General features: G+C 42.8%; 1 protein-coding gene across 6 annotated transcripts in view; it reads right to left on the reverse strand.

The window, feature by feature from the left end:
* EZH1 (enhancer of zeste 1 polycomb repressive complex 2 subunit) overlaps positions 1–22,742 on the reverse strand; it is a 32,239-nt gene that overhangs the window by 3,983 nt on the left and 5,514 nt on the right. For 3 of the 6 annotated variants that reach the window (XM_088829126.1, XM_088829127.1, XM_088829128.1), the window contains exons 2-17: positions 18,653–18,743; positions 17,939–18,066; positions 17,691–17,819; positions 16,317–16,436; positions 13,945–14,065; positions 11,962–12,138; positions 10,773–10,875; positions 9,728–9,891; positions 9,252–9,343; positions 6,331–6,511; positions 5,883–6,079; positions 3,911–4,002; positions 2,956–2,996; positions 2,174–2,344; positions 812–990; positions 218–313 (exon numbers count right to left, since the gene is read on the reverse strand). In XM_088829126.1, coding sequence (XP_088685252.1) covers positions 218–313; positions 812–990; positions 2,174–2,344; positions 2,956–2,996; positions 3,911–4,002; positions 5,883–6,079; positions 6,331–6,511; positions 9,252–9,343; positions 9,728–9,891; positions 10,773–10,875; positions 11,962–12,138; positions 13,945–14,065; positions 16,317–16,436; positions 17,691–17,819; positions 17,939–18,055 — 1,980 coding nt within the window. In that variant the 5' untranslated portion in view covers positions 18,056–18,066; positions 18,653–18,743. Of the gene's footprint in view, positions 1–217; positions 314–811; positions 991–2,173; positions 2,345–2,955; positions 2,997–3,910; positions 4,003–5,882; positions 6,080–6,330; positions 6,512–9,251; positions 9,344–9,727; positions 9,892–10,772; positions 10,876–11,961; positions 12,139–13,944; positions 14,066–16,316; positions 16,437–17,690; positions 17,820–17,938; positions 18,067–18,652; positions 18,744–19,344; positions 22,737–22,742 lie in introns of those variants that run through there. The other 3 variants (XM_088829125.1, XM_088829124.1, XM_055407918.2) reach the window with 3 other exon arrangements.

A 22,742-nucleotide genomic window follows, 5' to 3' on the forward strand; every position in this document is an offset into this window, starting at 1 on the left:
GCCTGGCCCCCTTGTGTAGCCTGAGTTGCCAGAAAGTCGAAGAAAGAGTGGTTTGTTTCAGGATTGCAAACAGTTCTGCGGGATCCCCCGAGAGGCCACATGAGACCTTGGCTGAGTTATTTAGAGATTAGTTCACAGAAGTCTGGCCCACAGAAAATCAGGGTTTCTCATCAGTCTCTCTCCATATAAGAATGTGGGCCAAACCGATAGCACTCACCTCACCACAGTATTCAGAAATGAATTCATTCTTCTGCACAGACTCCTTAATGAAGGTGCCCCATCCGGCCACATCTGAGGGGGCCAGCAGCAGGTGCTGGGGAACAGGGAGTCAAACCTCAGATTACAGGGTGTGTGCGAGCTGGGGGCGGGGGGGAATGTGTGTTGGACATGCACGTGGGCTGCGGGGAGCAGGGTGGAAAGAACTAGCAACCGTAAGAGGATCTGAAAACAGAAAAAGGCCTAAGCCATTGTGTTCTGGTGGGAGGCGATGAAAAGAGACATGACAACTCTTCCTCCAGCCTGGGGAACCTCCTACACCTGACCCTGTGGAACTCACCGCGAGTGTCCACAGAAAACAGACACTGTCAATGACATGGCCTCTTCTCTGCTCCTCTCAGTCTGGCCAAGTCAGGGGATTACTTCTCTAATCCCTCAAGGGGACCAAAGGCTTGATGAACTCAGGAAATGTGTGTCTTTCAGGAATCATAAACACTGGTGTACAAATCGCCTAAGGAACCAGTAGACAGAGGCTGCTCAGATCTTCAGTCCTTCCCACCCTACCTGGCCTGGAGCCCTGGGAAAAAGCCCTCACCTTTTTGAGGCCACGTTGAATGCTGCAGTTCTTACAGGAAACCACCTTGCAGTCCCAGTGCTCCGAGGCCCCACAGGTGAGACACAGGTCAGGGTCGCACTCCCGCACCGCCAGGTAGCACGGGCACTGCTTGGTATTGCACTGGGTCTTACAGCGACAGCCGGGAAAGCGATTCTGACCTGCGTGGACGACAGGGAACATCAGGGAGAGAAGCAACCTAATGCTGGGGCTCCAGTTTGACTCAAGTGACAGCGGAGTAGTCAGTGTTATGGGTTCAAGGATATTTGGCAAATAGCAGAGAAACTGTTTTCCCAATAATCACATGTTATTGTTATTGTTTAGTGGCTCAGTCGTGTACAACTCTTTGTGACCCCATGGACTGTGGCCTGCCAGGTTCCTCTGTCCATGGGATTTCCCAAGCAAGAATACTGAAGTGGGTTCTCATTTCCATCTCCAGGGTATCTTCCCAACCCAGGGATTGAACCTGCATCTCCTGCACTGGCAGGCAAATTCTTTACCTGGGCAGTCCCAATAATCACAGACTCAAGTGTTTTTCAGAGAAAATGGAGCACCTCCCAGTATTCACATCTGAGTCAGAAATGCAGGTTTGATTCTGGAGAAGTGTTTTCTAGAGAATCCCTAACAATGCTCTCCCCTTACCACCTCCACTTTGTTAGGAGAATTTGGAAGGGAGGTGATCAGTGCTCCAGAGAAGAAGAAATCAGTGCTTTTCACTGGTAAATCCTCACCATCAAAACAAGAATCATTTTGAGAACATAATGTATCCGTTCTATACCATCGTCCTCCACCCACTGCCCTCCCAGCACAATCACCCACCCCTCTATTGTGGTTAAGATTGCTATCTGCTGTGTGTTACAAGGTACTTCCAGCATAACTGCCTGGGCACCCAGGTCTGCAAGCTCTGGGGGCTGCCACCCAACTGCTCAGGTTCAAGTGGGGGTGGGCAGGCAAGGGTAAGAAGTGAGAGAAAAGCACTCTTGAGTCTCTGTCCCACCCTCTGCTGACATCCAGACTGACCTGAGGCTAAAACTCCATATAGGAAACTAAAACAGAGCTGTAACCTGTATACGTTGTAAAACAACATCCTGGAAAGGGAGGCTCTATTTACACCTTAAGGTAAAGGATTCTCACATTTCTTAATGCTGCCCTAGAAGGTGAAGCTGGAAAAGCACCTTATTTCAGTGTAACTGTGGCTGGCTTTTAGAATCATAACCTCAGGATTTTTTAAAAAATGACTTCCCCTGATATTAAAGATCTTGTTTCCTCTGCAGAATGCTTTAAGTGCCGCACAGAGGGTATCAGAAGGCCCGTAAGCAGAGACGGGTGTGAGGGGAGGGAAACCTGGGCTGCTGAGGTTGACAACTGCAGCCAACCGAGAACTCTTACAGTCGGGGTTGCACTGGCAGAACTTCTCACAGAAATTCTGAGTCATGATGCAGGGGCAGGTGCTGTCACAGGGACGGTCTGGGTGGTCGCAGGGCTGGTAGTTGTACACCTGGGTGGAGGAGTTATCTAAGAGAGAAAAGAACACACTGCTGTGGCCACGCTCCTGAGCTGCCCTCTCTCCCTAGGGTCTAGTTGCCCCCATTCAAAGGAGGCTGGTTCTGACCAACTTGGACATGCATTTAGCCCCTGATGTGAGAAGCAATTACAGGTGGTGGTGGTCCATAAGCTACAATGGAGCGATCTGCTTTATTGGGAGAGTGTGGAAATGGCTGATTACAGGGCAGTTATTTTAAACACTAAATGAGGGGACTTACCTGCTGGTCCAGGGTTAAGACTGTGCTTCCATGCCAGGGGGCCTGAGTTCAATCCCTGGTCAAGGAACTAGAATGCCACATGCCACTTGGCCAAAAAAATAAAACAAATCCCACCCCAAAATACTAAATGAAGCCTAGAACCCTGTATATGGCACACGATGAAAGTCAGAGACCACAGGCCTGTGACTCTATCTCCTGAGAGGTCTTCTCAGCTGCAGTGAGGAGCTGAGCTGTTATCAGCTGTTGCAGGGGGGACCTGCAACGTGCGGAAGCCATGCAGGGTCAATAAGTGCAGCCATGGGTGGGGCGGGGGAGGGGCAGCCACAGGTTGCAACCTGACCGCAGCGCCCCAGTGGAACTTACCTTTCTTCAGCTGAATTTTCCGGCAGTGCGCAGCCCACAACCTGCAAGAGACAGTACAGCTCAGGGTCGTGGCCCTGGGGAACTCTGCAGATTTGGGTAAATGATAGCATGACCTCCTCTGGGGGACTGCAATCTGATCACTGGGATCCTCCCCAAATACCTTCACAACAGGCCTGGACGCAAGTCCACAGAAGCTGGAACCCACCTTACCTGCAGCTGGCCTCTGGCTCAAGATCTAAACAAGAACAACACATCCCACCCATAAACAAACATACATAAAAAAACCAAAACCAGATGTAAGACCAAACCAAACCCTCTACGTCTATTAAAATGCTACTGTTTCTCCATTTCTCCTCTCTCCTGCCCTCCCTCTCTTTGAGGAGGTGGAGATGTGGGGGCATTTCAGGATAGGGAGGTGGGAAGACTTTTCAGAAATCTGCCCTGAGTGAAGGAATTGAAAGGGAGATGCCACAGGGATTTCCTTCTATATCTGAAACCAGTTCTTTAGGGAACAAGGCCAGATGGAGTGTTGGATGCAAAAAAAAAAAAACTTCCAACCCTAAGCAAAGGTTAGCTAGAAGACAGTGTTATTATGCAACTTAGAGATACAAGTGCCAAAAACAGAACAAAAAAACTCTGGTCAGAGTTGAGAAGTGAGCACAGTGGTAATAACAACCCAGTGAGAAGAAACGGCCTCAGGGTGGAGCCATGAGGCCAGTTCACACCCTGCTGGCCGGGAGCTTAAAAATCAGTTATTTCAGGATCCACAGCACTGCGGGGCAAGGGAAGGGCTGATTCAAGGCACAGATTCGCAGGGAGCACTGAGACTGGCGCTCCACTGGGTGATGCTGAGATGATGGGCAGTGGCTGCAAAGGGAGGCAGCAGCGAAGCCCTAAGGGAGGTCAGGGCACAGGGAACAGTCTGGCTACAGAAAGCCTTTGGTCCAACCCTTGCCTGTGCTTTCTCTTCTTCTTCTGCGAGGGGTTCATAAGCTCATCTGTGGGCAGCTTCAGGATAAGTGACTCTTTGACTGCAAACTGGAAGACCTGGAAGAGAAATCCAACAGGACCTGTCACTTCTTGAACTGAGGGGTCAGATAAGTGACCTAGGCAGGTGCTGGCTTCTGGAGAGCTTGTGGGCAGATGACTGAGCATCTTTAGCAGGGACAGAGCAGAACTGGGACACCAAGGTGTTATTTCTGAAGTTCTTTGCTTTTGCTTGTGTTTTTGGTTTTGTTTTTGTTTTGTTTATGGCCATGCCACATGGTGTGCAGGACCTTAGTTCCCTGACGAGGGATTGAACCCATGCCCCTGGCATTGGGAGCAAGGAGTCTTAACCACTGGATCACCAGGGAAGTCCCTGAAGTTAATTCTTACGTGTTTATCCTGACTGAGCACAGGTACAGTTTTCCTGGTCAGTCGCTTTCATCTACCGCTCTGCCTTCTAAGCCCAGAGGGAGTCAATTCTTACCAACAGTATTTGCCTCTTATTAGGAAGGGCAGTGTTGTATACCTTGTGTAACTGAGTCTGATGTAACCTGAGGTACCACCCGGCTAAGCACTAGCTCCCTCTGTTGGCATAAAGAGGTTAGAGGCTCGGCTATTTTAGTAGGACAGCATTTCAGGAAGGCCTGGTTCCTTTTAACATGCTGTTTCCCTTAGAACATTTGTTTTTTAGCTTTTTCTTTTCGGTACAGGCCCTCTCACGATTCCATGAAAACTGTGAATCTTATTTTCAGGAAAATAACACACAAAAATTGCTTTGTACACAGTTTGCAGGCTTTTAGGTCAAAAACCTGTGCCTTGGGGAGATAGGTATGAGATCCAAAAAGAAAGGAATGGGGGACACAGGTTTTCAAGGCATGAGCCCACTGTGTCTCCTCTTGCCTGGCAAAGCAATAAGGCTATTCATTTCTACTTCCTCCAAAAAGGCCTCTCATGCCTCCTGAGATGGCTCACAATCCATCTATGGAGTGTGTTTTTCCCCTGAGTAAACCTTCTTTCACTTAAAAAGAAAAGAAAGCAAAGGGCACTTCAGCTCAAGCTTCTACTACTTGTTCTAAGTAGAGAGTACATGAAGAAAAGATTGCAGAGACTCTTCTGGAAAGTGGGGAGCTAAGTGAGGAGGGCTCAAGCTCTGGTGTTACTGTCTGGACCAGCTGGCCCCGATACCTGACTCCCTGTCCCTGCTCTTCAGTCTGTCTGCTCCCTGTAGGCTTCTCCCACCTCCAGAACATCAGAAGGTACGATCAGATCGTGATTCCAGTGAGGATGTGAGTGAGATGCACAAGGTCCTGACCCAGACATTGGGGTGATAATTAGGAAATCTAATGATAGAACATTTGAAGAATAAAGCAACTGAGAAGACTGATTGGGGGGATGGTGGCAGCTGCAGCTACAGAAGCAGGAGCAGGGGTGTGAGATACGAAGATCCCCAGAAGGACCCAGGAGTGCCTTCCAGGAAATGGGTCCATATTTAGAAAGAAATGGAGAAGGAAATGGCAACCCACTCCAGTATTCTTGCCTGGAGAACCCCATGGATAGAGGAGCCTGGTGGGCTGCTGTCCATAGAGTCAGACACGACTGAAGCAACTTAGCATGCATGCACTCATTAGAAAGAAAGGCAAGAACACCACCCCCTCCACCAAAAAAAAGAAAAAACCCGAGAGAGTATAGAAACATCCAGAAGAGTTAAGATAGTGGCTAGAGACAGAAATAAGAATTCAGCAAGGAGAGCAAATCCTAAGTATTGCTAGGCCTGGCATTTGCAGAAAGCCCCCCAAGTTTGGGGAATCCACCTCCTGGTCCAGAAGCACAGGCTCATGAAGGACTGAACCTAAGACATCTTCTATCCAGACAGGCAGCCTTACAAAATGACCAAAGGGCTCCCAGGGCAAGGACTTGTTCTTGTCCCCTTCAGACAGTACCTGCTTGCATGTCTTAGTCCCCAGAAGTCTGGCTATTGAACAGAAGTTGTTGAAGTAGGTGCCATGAAAAACTCGAAAAAGAGATTCTTCAGCCCCAGTCCACTCCACAGGCTCTGAGGGTGCTTCCACTACACAGAGCTGAGGTGGGGCTGGACTCGCCTTCTGTTTCGTGGGCGTCTGACAGCGAGAGTTTGCCTCTAAGAGAGGAAGGAATGAGAGAAACACAAGAAGGTGGAATGCGCTGGCCTCAGTGATTTGCCACAAACTCAGCACTTTATTCTACACCAAAAGGCAGAAGAGTTAGGAACGAAATATTCCCTATCTCTACTGCTTACAGGTGAACCTGTGGGAAGAATGAACAATTTAAAAAGGTAGTAATGTTAACTGTTAGGGCATGATCCTGGGTTTACTTGTGTAGCAAGAGGAGGTCATTTTCTGCTCACTGTACCTGAAGAGCTGGAGGCCCAGTCATTGCCAGTGTCCCTGTCGCTGTCCCCTTCTTTGGTCTCAGCCACAGCAGAAGCTGAAGTGTTGGAGCAGGAAGCATTGACCACGTGGTGCCTTCGCCGGCGACGCCCGGAGCACTTGGAGCGAGGGTTGTGCAGCATGGCGTACTCCTTTGCTCCTTCCTGCAGAGGCCATGTTACAGTCAGGAAGCAGAAACAGGCCACCATATCGGTCCCATCATCACAAACCATCTTCAATATCTGTGCTGACTTGCAACTTGACACTTTTTTTTCCCTCTGTACCATATATGACCATGTGATAACTAAACAAACATCTTAAAGCTTACACACTTATATCTCTTGACAAAGAGCTGCCATATAATATAATCTTTATAAAGATATAATCTTTATATATTATGCACAGATATTTCTATGCATCTTTGACTATCCAGTGAGTCGCATCTGATACTCATTTGCTCACAAGCTGACTGGAACTAGAGAATACAGATGAGAAAATGAGGGATGTGCTGAGAGCATGCAGCTAATTATTCCAGAGCAGGTACAAGAATCAGGGCCCTTCATCCCCAGGCCTCACTGTCCTTTATGTTTTACCACACTTGTCTCTGTTTCAGTAAGAAAATGTATAATCCCTGAATTTGTATAATATTACCACTTAATTTAGGAAATTCCCTCCAAGTCAGTATTTTAAACTAGGGTGAATATTTTATTACTTTACAGCTATGCTATTTTTTTAAAGACCAGATAATTACTTAGCTGGATCATCTATCTTCTAGTCAAACTTAGTTTCCAAATATTTTGAGCTGTTTCTGGAAACTAAACCTACAAGTAAAGGATAAAGGTTTACCATTATTAAGGATATTCAGAATAATATACTGTAGGCCCTCAAAGAAATTCTGAGAGAAGTTTTTATCTTAACTGAATCTGATACTACGTGTCTATGCTACAATGTGATATATACAGGATTCCAGGATGACTACTCTGGGGAGGGCAATGCCCTTTTTACTTTCTGAAATTTTCATTTATCTGTTTATTTTTGGCTGTGTGGGGTCTTCACTGCTGTGCGGGCTTTCTCTAGTTGCGGTGAGCAGGGGCTACTCTCTAGTTGTGGTGCACAGGCTTCTCATCACAGTGGCTTCTCACGCTGCAGATGACAAGATGCAGGGCACGAGGGCTTAGGCAGCTGAAGCATGTGGGCTCAGTAGTTCTGGCTCCCAGGCTTTAGAGCAAGGCTCAAGAGCAGCCAAGCATGGGCAGAGTTGCTCCTTGGCATGTGGGATCTTCTTGGATCAGAGATTGAATCTGTGTCTCCTGCACAGGCAGGCAGATTCTCTACCATCAAACCATCAGGGAAGCCCTGGCAATGCCCTTTTGAGTTATATAAAAAGCATGAACTGTGGAGTTAGACCAGAGCTTCAATTTCATCATTGCCACACCATTGACATAGTAACAAACTTTAGGCAAAACATGTAACTTTTATAACCTATACTTTATCCATCTCAGGATGTTGTTATAAGCATGAAAGTAAGATCATACATGTTAAGGGTTGGCACAGTAATTTGACACTATGGAAGGAATAATACATACAGGAAAGAATTAATACACATTATGGAAAAAATAAATCAGATAAAGTCTATTTTTGTTTAAATGGAATTTTTGGGGCATACAGTTCTATGCGTTTTAAATATTTATATTTATTTGTTTTGGCTGTGCCACATCTTAGTTGCAGCGTATGAACTCTTAGTTGCAGTATGTGTGATCTAGTTCCCTGACCAGGGATCAAATCTGGGTCCCCTCCATTGAGAATGCAGAGTCTTAACCACTGGACCACCAGGAAAGCCCTATTTATTTTTTTGCTATTACCATGTGGCACATTTTCCAGATTTTTACCCAATGGCACTCTCAATCATCTTTCCTTCTATTATCCCACTAAAGATAGTCCTAGAAGCACCCAGCTGTATAATTTCATTTTAATTGGTAGCAGAAATTTTATCAAGGTATTTTATTCTTTACCTAAGCTCACCCTATCGTGTGAAAGTGAAAGTTGCTCACTTGTGTCCGACTCTTTGCGATCCCATGGACTATACAGTTCATGGAATTCTCCAGCCAGAATACTGCAGTGGGTAGCTGTTCCCTTCTCCAGGGGATCTTCCCAACTCAGGGATCAAACCCAAGTCTCTCACATTGCAGGGGGATTCTTTACCAGCTGAGGCACCAAGGAAGCCCAAGAATACCAGAGTGGGTAGCCTATCCCTTTTTCAGTGGATCTACCCAACCCAGGAATCAGACCGGGGTCTTCTGCATTACAAGTGGATTCTTCAGCAGCTGAGCTACCAGGGAAGCCCCATCCTATTGTGTAGAAAGCAGAACTATGTCTTTGACAAGTCCAACTGAACCTATTCCCTTCTAGCTCTCAGTGGACTGCCTCCCCACATAAATGCAGGAAAATTTACATTGCTCCATGAGGTCTGTCCACCAGGAAGGGACATCATCTGGCTGATTAACTCACATAAGACATGGGCACCTTCATGTGTTGTTCCTCCTACATTTATATTCAGTTAAAGGGAGACAGCAAAGATAGTGTCTCATGCACACACATACAGCTCCAAGTCAAACAAAGCAGTTTCAGACTCTGAAATCTGAGTAGATGATATTTAGAGCAAGAAAGCCTTCAATGCTCTTCACACCTCACTCCATGAAACTAACTTCACAGTGCTACTGCTGCAAAATCGGGGCGCTCCTTATGAGCAGAAGTCATGTCTCATCTACACTGTGACCCTCAGGGTGCTATATACCAGCTCACGTGGTTTGTGTTCTCCGGGGCAGAAAGCCCAAGGACCATTTCCTGCTCAGATTTCTACCAATTTCAACGATGGCAGAAGAATTTTTTTTTTAAAAAACGTACCAGCAGAAGGAAGCAGTCTGTGCCACACGGTTCTGGCTCAATCTTGATTTCTTTGTTCTTGCGTTTATACACGTTAGGGGTGGCATGGAAAGCTGGAAAACACAAAACTGTCCTGTTTGCAATGGCTCATTTGCTTGACAGGAGGAGGAGGAACAAATTTGAATTAGGGAGCCACTGGAGGAGAATTTAGATATCAACAGCCATCATCAAGGCGAATCAAGTGGAATCATTTCTGACATCAACACAATTCTTCCAAAGCTAGAGGAAACTCGGGGATAACTGTGTTGCTGGTTAATCTGTCCTCACCGTGTGAAGCACACCACACTATAACTACACAAGAGAAAAGAGAACTGGCCCTTTGTAAAACCATCATCGGATCAGAAGCCAGGAATTCCATTGGAGAAACTAAAAATAAAGAGAATGAAATGGTGGCCAGGGATGGAAAACAGGAGAGCATTTCAGAGTAGCCCACTCACGGTGAAGGAAGCAGTCATATTTGAAGCAGCGCCGGCAGAAGAGTGTGTGGAAGGAGTGCAGAGACTGTTCCCGCTGCACAGACTTGGCGTTGGGGCCGTCGATGTTGGGTGTGCACTGTGGAGGGAGTGCATTGGGGTCTGACATCTCTGTGAGCTCCCGGTACCTGGTTCGGAAAAGAGAGGTAAGAGTGCCTTCCAAGGGAATGTCTCCACTGAGAAAATGCAGACTGACATAGGGACTCTACTCAGTGCTCTATAATAGCCTACACAGGAAAAGAATCTAAACAAAAACAAAAAAGACTGAATACATGTATATGTGGGCTTCCCTGGTGGCTCAGTGATAAAAGAACCAGACTGCCAATGCAGGAGTCACGGGTTTCATAGGTTTGATGCCTGGGTTAGGAAGATCCTCTAGAGAATGAAATGGCACCCCACTCGAGTATTCCTGCCTGGAGAATTCCATGGACAGAGGAGCCTGGTGGGCAACAGTCCATGGGGGTCACACAGAGTCAGACACAACATAGTGACTAAACAACAGATGTATATGTATAACTGATCCACTCTGCTAAAACTAACACATTGCAAATCAAATATACTCCAATAAAAAATTTTTAATTAAAAGAAAAAAAGAAAATGCAGACTGAATACTGACAGTTATCCAGAAATGGTCTGCCAAGGGAGAAAAGGGACGATGGGTGTTTTTTTTTAATAGGTCTGTATGTATAACCAGGCAGGTTCACCATTGTAAGGATGCCAGGCTCAGTGTGTGTATGTACAAAAGTAAGGGAAGGGAAAGATTTTCTAAGAATGGTGCTGGAGTAACTCTCCAGTAAAGTGGCAAAATCTTAAAACTTCTCTGCCCAGATTTACGTAAAAGCCAGCAAACGATGACCTTTAATGTGGGAATGGGCATTTAGAGGTAATCAGAAGTGTAGGCAAATCAAAATGCACTTACCTAAAATGAGACTTTTTATGACCCAAAAAAGGCGTGAATGCAAGTTTTGCCTGAGCGGTCTACATGGCCTGTTGGGGGCAGCCGTCCTACCTCTCCTTCATGTCGTCTGGGACACCGTTCTCAGGGAACATCGAGGCAATTGCACTGAAGATCATGTCATTTGGGAACTGTTTCTTGGAACTCTTTTTGCTGCCTGGATTGGAAATGATAAAAAGCTTCTGAGTGCCATAAAGAAGCACACAAAGCTAGTTGATCATCTTGTACTTTTGTCACAGCATTCTGATTAGAGCTGCTTTTTAACTCAACCACTGACTATGTCAGAATACAGAAAGAAGGTCAGTGCTACCTGGACCTATCTAACAAGCTACTGGTAGATAAGGAGATCACAGTCATCTACATGTTAACGACAAAATCCAAAGTCCAGGGGAATTCCCTGGTGGCCCAGTGGTTAAGACTCTGAGCTTTCACTGCTGAGGGCCTGGATTCAATCCCTGATTGGAGAACTAAGATCCCATAAGCCTCATGGTATGGCCAAAACAAAAAAAATCTACAGTGTAAGATAGAATCTGGAAGTGAAAATAGAAGTTTTTATGGAGAGACCTGAGTATAGAAGTACCTACCATAATGTTGATGCCAAAGAACAAAATGAATATTGTAAATTTGTTATAAGAAGAGAAGATACTTTGTGTCTAGGCGTATGGTATAATAACAAAGTATAATTAAATACGAAATTAATTAAATATTATCTAACATGGGAAAATGCTCATGATGTAAGATTAAATAATAAGGGGTATAAAAGTATCTATGTGTATACACACATATGTAGTATGATACTAACTTCACCTACCATATATATATGTTGATTTATTTAGGTACTTTTTAAAAACTGAGATAAAATACATATAATACATTTCATGTGTGCATGTGTATATTTTTATATATACATTTTTTAAGTCTAGAAGGAAATATTAATACTAAAAAAATTACTTCTAGGTAGCAAGATAATAGGGTAATTTTATTTTATTCTTTATAACTTGCCATATTTTTCAAACACATTATTTTTTACAATTAGAAATGAACAATGATTATTGTCTAAAGTTCTCCTACTTTTTTCTTCAGCTAAATCACAGCTATCTTAAACCATCAGTCAGTAAACACATGCTCCTTTTAAGTGGACCAGTGATAAATGCCAACAGCCTTTAATAAGAAATAAACCTCTCTTTTGCCTTATTCCCTTTCCCTGTCACTCCAGGTGGAATAAGGAAGTCATGCTCTTCACCTTCAATAGCATGTCGTTTTCTCTTTCTTGTTACTGGCAGATCCTCTTTGCTGTCATCTTGCTTTCCATCTGAGGTGTCGTTGTGCCCTTCTTCATCTTCATCCGAGTATTGATTCAGAGCATCTACCAACTCCAGGAAAACAGCATCACTGATAAGGACAGAGCCAGGAATCATCTCTGAAATATAAGAATTAGATGGATGAGCAGTGGTCATTTCATACTCCATTAGTCCTCCTCGGAAGGTTTTCCTGTAGTCACTCCTGAGACACAAGATAATATATGTGCATTTTTATGTGGAAAACCAGGGAATTATAATAATTTGATTGGCTCTTACAATTGCAATGGTTCAGCTGGCTAGAGTGGGAAATCCAGTTATAGACTTTTTTTTTTTTTTTACTGGGGTCTTCACTTCCTCTGTAATAGATCAACCTGTATTTATGGTTTAAAATATCACGAAAGTGAGCCAACAATACAAATAGGAAAGAGAAAAAAATGATGAAATGAAAATGTACTTGGGTTTGCAATTGATGGGTCAGTATTAACTTCTTTGATTCAAAAGACAATATACTTTAAAAAAAAATCATACTACATGGGGTTATACTACTAATACAACTTAGGATAAAGCCTCAGAACACTAGAGGGCACTGTGTATAAACAATGCATTTCAATGGCATCACAAAAGCATCCACAATTGTCAAAAGAGCAGGTTGAGGCCATTGGTTTGCAAATCTATGAAGAGTTTTTCCCTATCTTCCCCCTTCTTACACACTAACAACTTTTTCTAAAACTACAACTAAATACAAATGACTTGCTTTTGAAATCACACAAGTTCCTCTGCCTTTGTCCTCTGAAGTAAAAGGTTTTTGCTTTAGTCTCCTGGGTCTTCCCTATGTCACAAAAAGGTTGGCTCCAGAGGTAATGATTAAGAAATGTGAAGACACAGAAATAAAGAATAGCTGTTGGGCCAGGAAACTGGTAACAATTTAGACTATAAATCTGCAACAGAGCTGAATCACTGTACTCCCAGTTCCCCAAAAGAAAGATAAAGGCCTGACACACATTCCTAAGTTGTTTTATAAGAAGCAGACCTCCCACCAGACAAAGACTGCTGACCGCAAGCATGAAGACCCTAGACTGGTTGAAACCAGAAGGTTGATTAGGCTTGAAACTTCATCCAGAGGCCAACCAATCCAAGAACTGGGTACAACTGATCATACACCCTGCAGTTCTCTCCCTCACACTGCCTTTAAAATCCCTCCCCGGAAAGCCATTAGGTAGTTCTGGTCCTCTGAGCTTGAGCTACCCCTTCTCCTTGCTTTGTGCCCTACAATGAAAATTGAACTTTCCTTCACCACAACCTGGTGTCAGTAGATTTGTTTTATTGCACTCAAGTGAGCAGACCCAAGTTTGGTTTGATAATACTTTTAGGAAAGTCAGAATATTATTGTCAACTTCTGGGAGATCCAGGGAGTATTTGGATCTAAGAAGAGAGCTTATGCTCATTGCCAGTATCACAGAAAGGGAAACAAAGAACAAAATAGCCTTGGATGGATTTATGGTAGACTTCTAAGATCAAACTTATTTATTCACTAAATTTTCTCTCCAGCCACTGGAGAGAAAATCATATTACTATATAACCATTATATTACTATACAATCCTTTTATGTCTCAACTCTTTTTTTTTTTGGCCATGCTGCATGACTTGTGGGATCTTAGTTTCCTAACCAGGGACTGACCCCTGGGACCCTGGAGACAACAGTGTGGACTCCTAACCACTTGACCACCAGGGAATTCCTCCAAATCCTCTTAAAATTTAACTGGGGTTATTTGTAATATAAAATGTTTGCTCCCAGCCATGTGGTGACATGGAAATAGTCTTCAGTGTATACACCACGAAGCAGCAAATAAAAGCAAGATGATGATACATGAAACAAGAGGCACCATCCTAATAAAGTCCTCTCCTTAGGAGCCCAGCATCACTACCTTCTTCACCGTGGACTTTGCCATCATAGTTATTGATCAGCTCCTCGATGAAAGTCTCATCTTCCTCTTTCACCTCATCTCCCATGTAGGGGATATTGCACAAAACTGTCTCATCTTCCACCTGAAATCAAACCAAATATAATTCATTTCATGAATCTGCTGTGTATCTCCTCTGTCCTGTTTTTTTTTCTTCCTCTTTCCTGTTTAATGGAACCTGTACTGAACCATTTTTGCTGCTGTAAACCTCCTAAAAATGCCTTTGGTTACAAAGTTCACTACATTTTAAAGACCTGTCATTTTGGCAACAAAGCCTCAAATGGAAGGGAGTCATGCTACTCTTGGAAGAAAAAAAAAGTCAGTTTTACTACCTGAGGATATTAACTACCAAATGTTAAGCTGGATGTTAACAATATTTCCACCAACACCTAAAATCTGACAACACATTTCTTTCTCATAGTGACTCCATCTATTATGTCATTTAATGCACTAAACATTGTGAAACTGGTACGAACATCACAGAAACAATGGTCTAAAAGGTCTTCAATTCTAATTCTTCTCATCAGTAGAAAGACAGATGAAAAGGAAGACTTTCAAGAGTATAAACTACAACATAACTGCAGTAGTTAAAACAGAAACTGGCAACCGTACAATATTTGTATATTCTATTATACAGACTAAGACTAACCTCCCATAAACATAATAAAAATTATTATTACAACTGATATCACTCACCCTCAGTGAGAACCTAAAGTCAACTGCAGAACAAGCTATGTATATTTTCTGGCAACAAACAATATGAACGGATTTTGTTTTGTGGTTCAGCAGAAAACAGTCATTTTCAGTTCTATAGCTATAAAGGCAACCCACTCCAGTGTTCTTGCCTGGAGAATCCCAGGGAAGGGGGAGCCTGGTGGGCTTCCGTCTATGGGGTCACCCAGAGTCGGATACGACTGAAGTGACTTAGCAGCAGCAGCAGCTATCAAGTAGAGTTACTCTGAAGTTTTCTTCTAAGAGATGATTTCCTTCTGTAAACCGATATCCTATTCCAGTCAGCAAAACTGCTATCTGTCACCAGACACAATAAGCGATGGCAGTATTTAGCGGCCTGATCATCAGAACCACAAATAATCCTGGCAGGAGTCAGCATAAAGCCCCAGATGAAAGGACTGGAGATCCACATGTGCTTCTGCTATCTCAGTTGCTTTCACAGCGTCTTGCCTTTAGGGGATTAAGAAAGGATTGCTCCATCAGCAGGGAGCTGTCAAGCTGCTAAAGCCTGAAGTGTCTGATTTAGAATACATTTAACTGCACGCAATGTTATAAAATTGTACCAAGGTAGTAAAGGAAAGCTGGACTCTTGCCCAATCTCTTTCATTCAAAAAAGAAACAGCATCAATTCTGAAGTACACTCCAGAGAACACAAAAGATAACAAGTTAGAACAACTTGCAATATGTCTTTTTTCACTCCTTGGAAGGAAAGTTATGACCAACCTGCTGCTGCTGCTAAGTCACTTCAGTCGTGTCCGACTCTGTGTGACCCCATAGACGGCAGCCCACCAGGCTCCCCCGTCCCTGGGATTCTCCAGGCAAGAACACTGGAGTGGGTTGCCATTTCCTTCTCCAATGTGTGAAAATGAAAAGTGAAAGTGAAGTCGCTCAGTCATGTCTGACTCGTAGCGACCCCATGGACTGCAGCCAACCAGGCTCCTCCATCCATGGGATTTTCTAGGCAAGAGAACTGGCAGAGACATTACTTTGCCAACCAAGGTCCGTCTAGTCAAGGCTATGATTTTTCCCGTGGTCATGTATGGATGTGAGAGTTGGACTGTGAAGAAAGCTGAGCGCCGAAGAATTGACGCTTTTGAACTGTGGTGTTGGAGAAGACTCTTGAGAGTCCCTTGTACTGCAAGGAGATCCAACCAGTCCATTCTAAAGGAGATCAATCCTGGGTGTTCATTGGGAGGACTGATGCTAAAGCTGAAACTGCAATACTTTGGCCACCTCATGCAACGAGTTGACTCACTGGAAAAGACTCTGATGCTGGGAAAGGTTAGGGGCGGGAGGAGAAGGGGACGACAGAGAATGAGATGGCTGGATGGCATCACTGACTCTGTGGATATGAGTTTGAGTGAACTCCGGGAGTTGGTGATGGACAGGGAGGTCTGGCATGCTGTGATTCATGGGGTCGCGGAGAGTCGGACACGACTGAGCGACTGAACTGAACTGAAATCACAAAAACATTCTGCCCTGCATGTCCAAGCTTTGTTAAGTATATTCTGACAATCTTTACCCTGAGAGGAGTGCCAGCATTTCAACGTTAAAAAAAAAAATCATTCCATTTAAACAATCACTATAGTACTTTCAATACATACCATGAAGTTCTGCTGGAGAGGGGACCACGAGTACATGATGGGAACCAAGGCAACTGTGTTCAGAGACCTCATTAACATGTGCTGGCTTGCAAATCCCGGGAAAATGCTCTCTATGGTACACTGAAATACAAGCAATGACATGGAGACGGAGGCAGGTCCACAACCCAAGAGAGAATCATGAGTTTCCTTCCAAAATTATCCCAGCAGCCTTCTAATTCTTACAAGTGGATAAGTTGAGGGTTTTGTAACATCTAGCTCCTAAAAGGAATCCCTCAGTTGTAAACCTGTGGGAAGCAGGAACTCTTATTGCCCTCGGCCTCCCACATTCAACTGTTGTTTATCTCCATCTAAAACTGTTGATCTCCTTGGGCTGTACCTGACAGCAAAGGACCTCTGAGTGTCCTAGGAGATGAGAACGTAGACAAGGAAGTTTTCCTGAAGACCTAAACTTTAGACAGTGGACTTCAACTTAGCTGCAGAGCTGATGGGGACAGTACAGGGGGAAGCAAAGTAGTGTAGAGATTATGGTCACCTTCTGCTTTGGGAAAGAAAAGTGCCCTTCATAAACTATCTGGTTTTTACATTTTAGAAACATCATCTCTATAAGAAACTAATAGAGTGATTTTTTTAGTTTACAAAAAGGATGTCCCATTGACCATATTGGTCAATTTATCCACAGCATTCCTTTTCCAACTTCAAAATAGTTGAGGTACCAAAAAAGCCATAAAAGAGGTTGCATTGAAGCTTGTATACAGAGCCCAGGAAAGTAGATAGCAAATGTCTTATTTTTCTAGGTAAAACTCATGATTAAACTCATTAGCTGAAAAGAACAAAAGGTAAAAAGGTTATTATTTTTTTTTCAATAATACAATTTGGTAATGAATTTGATGTCCTTTTGATTTTATTTATTTATTCTCAGGCTGCAGTCCAGAATATGCAGGATCTTAGTTCCCTGAGCAGGGATTGAACTTGTGCCCCTGCATTGGAAGTGTGGAGTTTTAATGGCTGGACCACCAGAAAGTTCCACAGTTATTCTTTAAGTTACAGGTTTACCATCCCAGTTATTCAAAGATGACCACAGTAATTGCATCCATTGTCTTTATTTTATAATAACAATAAGACCCCATGGACTACAGGCCACCAGGCTCCCCTATCCATGGGCTTTCTCCAGGAAAGAATACAGTAGTGGGTTGCTATTCCCTCTTCCAGGGGATCTTCCCAACCGAGGGACTGAACCCAGTTCTCCTGCATTGCAGGTGGATTCTTTACCATCTGAGCCATCAGGGAAGCCCAAGAAGCCACAAATACAGGAAAAAAAAAAAAATCCTTAAATCCAAGGAAAAGAGAAAGGCCAAGCTTAGACACTGGAAGTACCTTTTTGAGAAAAGGATGCCCACTCACAGGCTTCATTAACTGAACAGGTTGGACACGAAGCTTCTTCCATTCTTCATTGAGGATCTGGGTTTTTTCTTGAACTTTTGCAAAATTTGCCACATAGAGAGCCTAGCAGAGCCAAGAAAAAACTTGTTAAGATTTTAAGAGGAGTTAAAAGAGAAAAATAAAAAATCCAACCCCTCCATATTGAATCAATTTATAGCCTTTCACTTGGGAAGTATTTTTACCTTTGCACCCATATTCGCCTGAAGCCGTTTAAGCTGCCGAAGTCGCATGTATTCAGACTTAACTTTCCTCTTCCAGTAAGTGATACATTTGGAAGTTGGGGGATTTGGTATATCCATTTTGCTGAAATCTAAGAGAGACAGAGAGGACAAATGGCATTTTACTTCCTGGAAATAACACATTCCTCAAATTCAAATAAACATGGTCAGTTATGCTTTCATTCCCATTACATTTATTCACAAAAACAAGCTTAAAGAACACAAATCTATGAGTTCAACAGAAAGTTCCAATTAAGAAAAGATTTCATATCAGCAATGCCTGGTCTGATTACCTAAAAACTTAGCCACAGTCTTCTGTGGTAACGTGCTTTTAATTTACCTCTTATTTTCACAGATATTTAGAAATTGGATTACTTGCAAATTTGGGAGCCTGTTTACTACTTTGATTAAGAGAAATGTTTAGCAGGAACCAAGTTAATATCAAAGAGCTTCATGGAAAAATTTACCCACACAATAAAACTATACCTGCCAAATTGCCTAAATCTACCAGATGTCTAGCAATTAAGGTCAAATATGACAACAACATAATCTCATCTCCAAGTCACCAGCATGACACATGGAAATACATAACACTGCCAATCACTGTGGGGTTTTTTTGAGGCGCTTGAATTAAAGTTCAGTTTTAAAGAAGTACTTATTGGACCATACTCTACCTACCTCATAGAATGCAAGGCGAAGGGTAGGATTTTACAAGTGGCTTCTGTTCTTCAGAGGAATGGCAAGACACAAAGGCCAAATAAATGTTGAACTTTTCAAAAGAGAATAGACAGTCATTTCAAGTCAGTGGAGCATAGTCAGATCCTCAGAAGGATGTTCCCCAAAAAACTATGAAGACTTTGAAGTCTCTGCTACCACAGTATTTGCATATAAATCAGATCCTAATAATACTTGATGCCATTTGAGAAGGGAGCTTTATTTTATTTTATTACATTCTATCTTTCCAGGCATGCATACAAATATATTCTCACAATTACCTAGTGCACTTTTCTGCTTTTTTGCACCAATTTCTAGGCTCAGCCACCAGGCCCATCAGTTACAAATACTAAGGACATGGAAAAATTCAATAAAATCTACAAGATTTTTATTCTATATCAGCTACTTAGGTTTCCTGGAGAACTAATTCTATTATTTCACCTAACATACTAAATTTCTTAAAACTTTACAAGGAGTTATAAATGAAAGTTGCTCAGTCGTGTCCACCTCTTTGCAACCCCATGACTACACAGTCCATGGAATCCTCCAGGCCAGAATATTAGAATACTGGAGTGGGTAGTCGTTCCCTTCTCCAGGGGATCTTCCCAACCCAGGGATTGAACCCAGGTCTCCCACAATGCAGGCGGATTCTTTACCAGCTGAGCTATGAGGGAAGCCCAAGAATACTGGAGTGGTAGCCTATTCTTCTTCAGAAGATCTTGCCGACCCAGGAATCGAACCGGGGTCTTCTGCATTGCAGGCATATTCTTCACCAGCTGAACTACCAGGGAAGCCCCTAGAAGGAGCTATGAAGAGCCAAAATTTGAAACAGAAACTAAAGTTTAGAAGCATGTGAAAATTACCTGTTTTCACCCATAAGAAATAATAGCACAGACAAGAAAACAGCAAAATTCAACCCAAGGTCACACATATGCCATTGATCAGATCATGACTATAATACCTCATTCAACTGGACTTTAAGAGGACTATATGGGAATGTTTCATTTGAAGAACCAAATGGATGGGTGTAATGCTATATTAAACTCAGAGGATACATCAAGGAAAGACAGGACTTCCCTGGTGGTCCAGTGGTTAAGAACCTGCCTGCCAATGCAGGGAACATGGGTTCAATCCCTGGCCCAGAATATTCCACATGATGTGTGGCAACTAAGCCCAGTGCCACAACTTCTGAACCTGTACCCCAAAACAAGAGAAGTCACTACAATAAGAAGCCCATGCACAACAGCTAGAGAAAGCCTTTGCACAGCAATGAACACCCAGTACAGCCAAAAATAAAAATAAATAATTAAAAAAAAAAGAAAGAATAGCAAAGAAACAGACTCACTGTGTTCACTGTCAATCACTTGTAATCAACTGATTCAAGCTCTTAAAAGCAATTCTCTGTGAGTTAAATATTATCTCTCTGGGGAAAGGGAATAAAACAATACCATAATCTAAGAACTGGAATCCCAGAAGCTAAGGTGTTGTGTTATTAAAAAAAAAAGAAACTTAAGCAATTCTGAATTTATTTCCTATAAATTACAGCATCTCTCTTTCTCTTACATCTTTTTTTTTTCTTTAGCTAAGACAGCAAAAGAGATGCTTTATTGTACACGTTACATTCAGCCACAACTGAGAAGAGAACTAGTCCATAGTTATCACAGGTCTAGGGCAAACGACCAAAAGGGACGGCTTTGATACAAGCAAGGTAGGTCTCTCAAAGGTGGTCAAGGTGATCAGAATGACCATAGATGTTCCAGATCCATTGAGAAGTTCTAGATAGTAGGCATGCAGTCCCCAATTTGTACCAGTGTCCCTGGCCTCTGGCTTCCCTTGTTTCTGCTTCTGTGGCTTCCATGGGTGTACAAGTTTACTTGGACCTCTGCCTCATCTTTCTTCTTTTGCGCTTCAGCCTGCACATTCACTTCTTCCTCCACTTCTCTCTCATGGCGCAGAGGTTTCTCAAAAGATGGCGCTAAGGCCGAGAGTACATCTTTAAAGTATGTTTCATTCCTCTATGAAATGGGGGCCAAAAGAGGGACTCTTTCTTAGAATTAAAAAACTATTTAATAACATATACCCCGCTCACATGTAGCATTAAGTAGCTGCCCATCTAATTTCTGCCCTGAACAAGCTTAATAATAATTTGCTCCAGGAAATGAAAAAATAGTTCAAATCTAGGATAAAACTGCCTCCCTAAGAAACCTTAGGTTACCCTTTTCAAGACCGAAATGACCCCCAAATTTATTCTGAACTACAGTCCCTCTCCCATTGCTTTTGGAACTCATTGCCCTTTTTGAAACAGTAAACTTAAGCCAGGTTGTTCATCCATTTAAAACTGGAGACTAGGAGTTCCCTTGCAGTCCAGTGGTTAAAACCCTGCATTTTGACTGCCAAGGGTCTGGGGTTCAATTCTGGTCTCAGAACTAAGATCCCAAAAGCCTCACAGCTGGATTAAAAAAAACAACAACAACATAAGCAGACAAAAATGAGGTAAAGATGGAGGCCAAGTAATGGAAAAGAATCCACAGCTGCTAGTATATATGTGTGTGTAGATTTCTTAGAGGAGACAGCCACAGGACAACATCAATATTTCTATTGAGAAAATAAAAAAAGGAAGTTACAGGGCTTCCCTGGTGGTTCAGTGGCAAAGATTCTGCCTACCAATGCAGGAGACACAGATATGATCCCTGATCTGGGAAGATCCCAAATGCCGAAGAGCAGCTAAGCCCAAGGGTCACAACTATTGAGCCTGTCTGTGCTCTAGAGCCTGGGAGCTCCAACTACTGAGTCCATGCTCACTATAGAGCCTGTGATCCACAACAAGAGAAACGAAAGGAGAAGCCTGTGTATCAGAGCTAGAGAGCAGCCCAGGCAACAATGAAGACACAGCACAGCCAAAAATAAATAAATTAATTAAATTCTATACACACAAAAAAGGAATTACAGCTGAAACATGATCCCCTATAGTCTGTCAAAAGAGATGATAGTAAGCACACCAGAATAGTCTAATAACCAATGGCACTATTTCTAATTTTACTCAAGTGCTTTATTTGGCCAGAGAGGTACACACATATACACAAACATACATTGGGTTTTATCCAATCATAACATAAAATAAGCCACCCTTCCTTCTTTTACAATTAAAATGACATTTGAATCTCATGTGACCATGAGCCAATATTTACTTTGCTTGGCTTTTTAATGGGTTTTCAGTATCTCCAAAAGTTTATTTGGCAGTTAGTCCCCACAAAGTATATGAGGAAGATGAGACATACTGTTTGGAACAGATAGGTATGATTAAAATAAACACCTGAAACACAGCCATAAGATGGGTTCTCATAGCACTCAAACAGTAACAACTATCACTTCAAAAATTAAAAAAAAAAGCAAGCAAACAAAAAACTCAGCATTCACTAGAACAGATTAGGAGAAATGGGTTTATTCATCTTAGGCAAAAGAAATGCCACGCAAAAAATACTTTAAATTTTACTGTATCTGTTATTTAATTACTTACATATGCAAAACACTATTCACATTCCAGTTAAGTACTAAGCTAAGAGCTTTTCATTATGTTCACCTATACACTAAAAATAAACTCCAAAACATATGCTATCATGGTCAAGAAGTTTAAAAATAAGTCTTTATATGAATAACGCCTACAATTTGATAATAAGATAGACACCAAATAAAAAGTGCGCAAAAAATTTGAACAGATACTCCACCAAAAAAGATATAGAAATGACAAATAAGCCCCAGAAAGATGCTGTCATTAGCCACTGGGCTTCCCTGGTGGCTCAGGCACTAAAGAATCCACTTGCCAATGCAGGAGACTCAGGTTCAATCCCTTGGTCAGGAAGATACCCCGGAGAAGGAAATGACAACTCACTCCAGTATTCTTGCCTGGGAAATCCTGTGGACAGAGGAGCCTGGCAGGCTACATACCCCAGTCCATGGGGTCCACAAAGAGTTGGACACGACTGTGCAACTAAACAACAATCATTAGGCATCAGGGAAATGCAAATTAAACCACAATGACATAACTATTATACAA

Source organism: Moschus berezovskii, chromosome 20 (assembly GCF_049115385.1).
Source record: "Moschus berezovskii isolate FMDL1 chromosome 20, NW_MosBer_1.0, whole genome shotgun sequence".
Taxonomy (NCBI): domain Eukaryota; kingdom Metazoa; phylum Chordata; class Mammalia; order Artiodactyla; family Moschidae; genus Moschus; species Moschus berezovskii.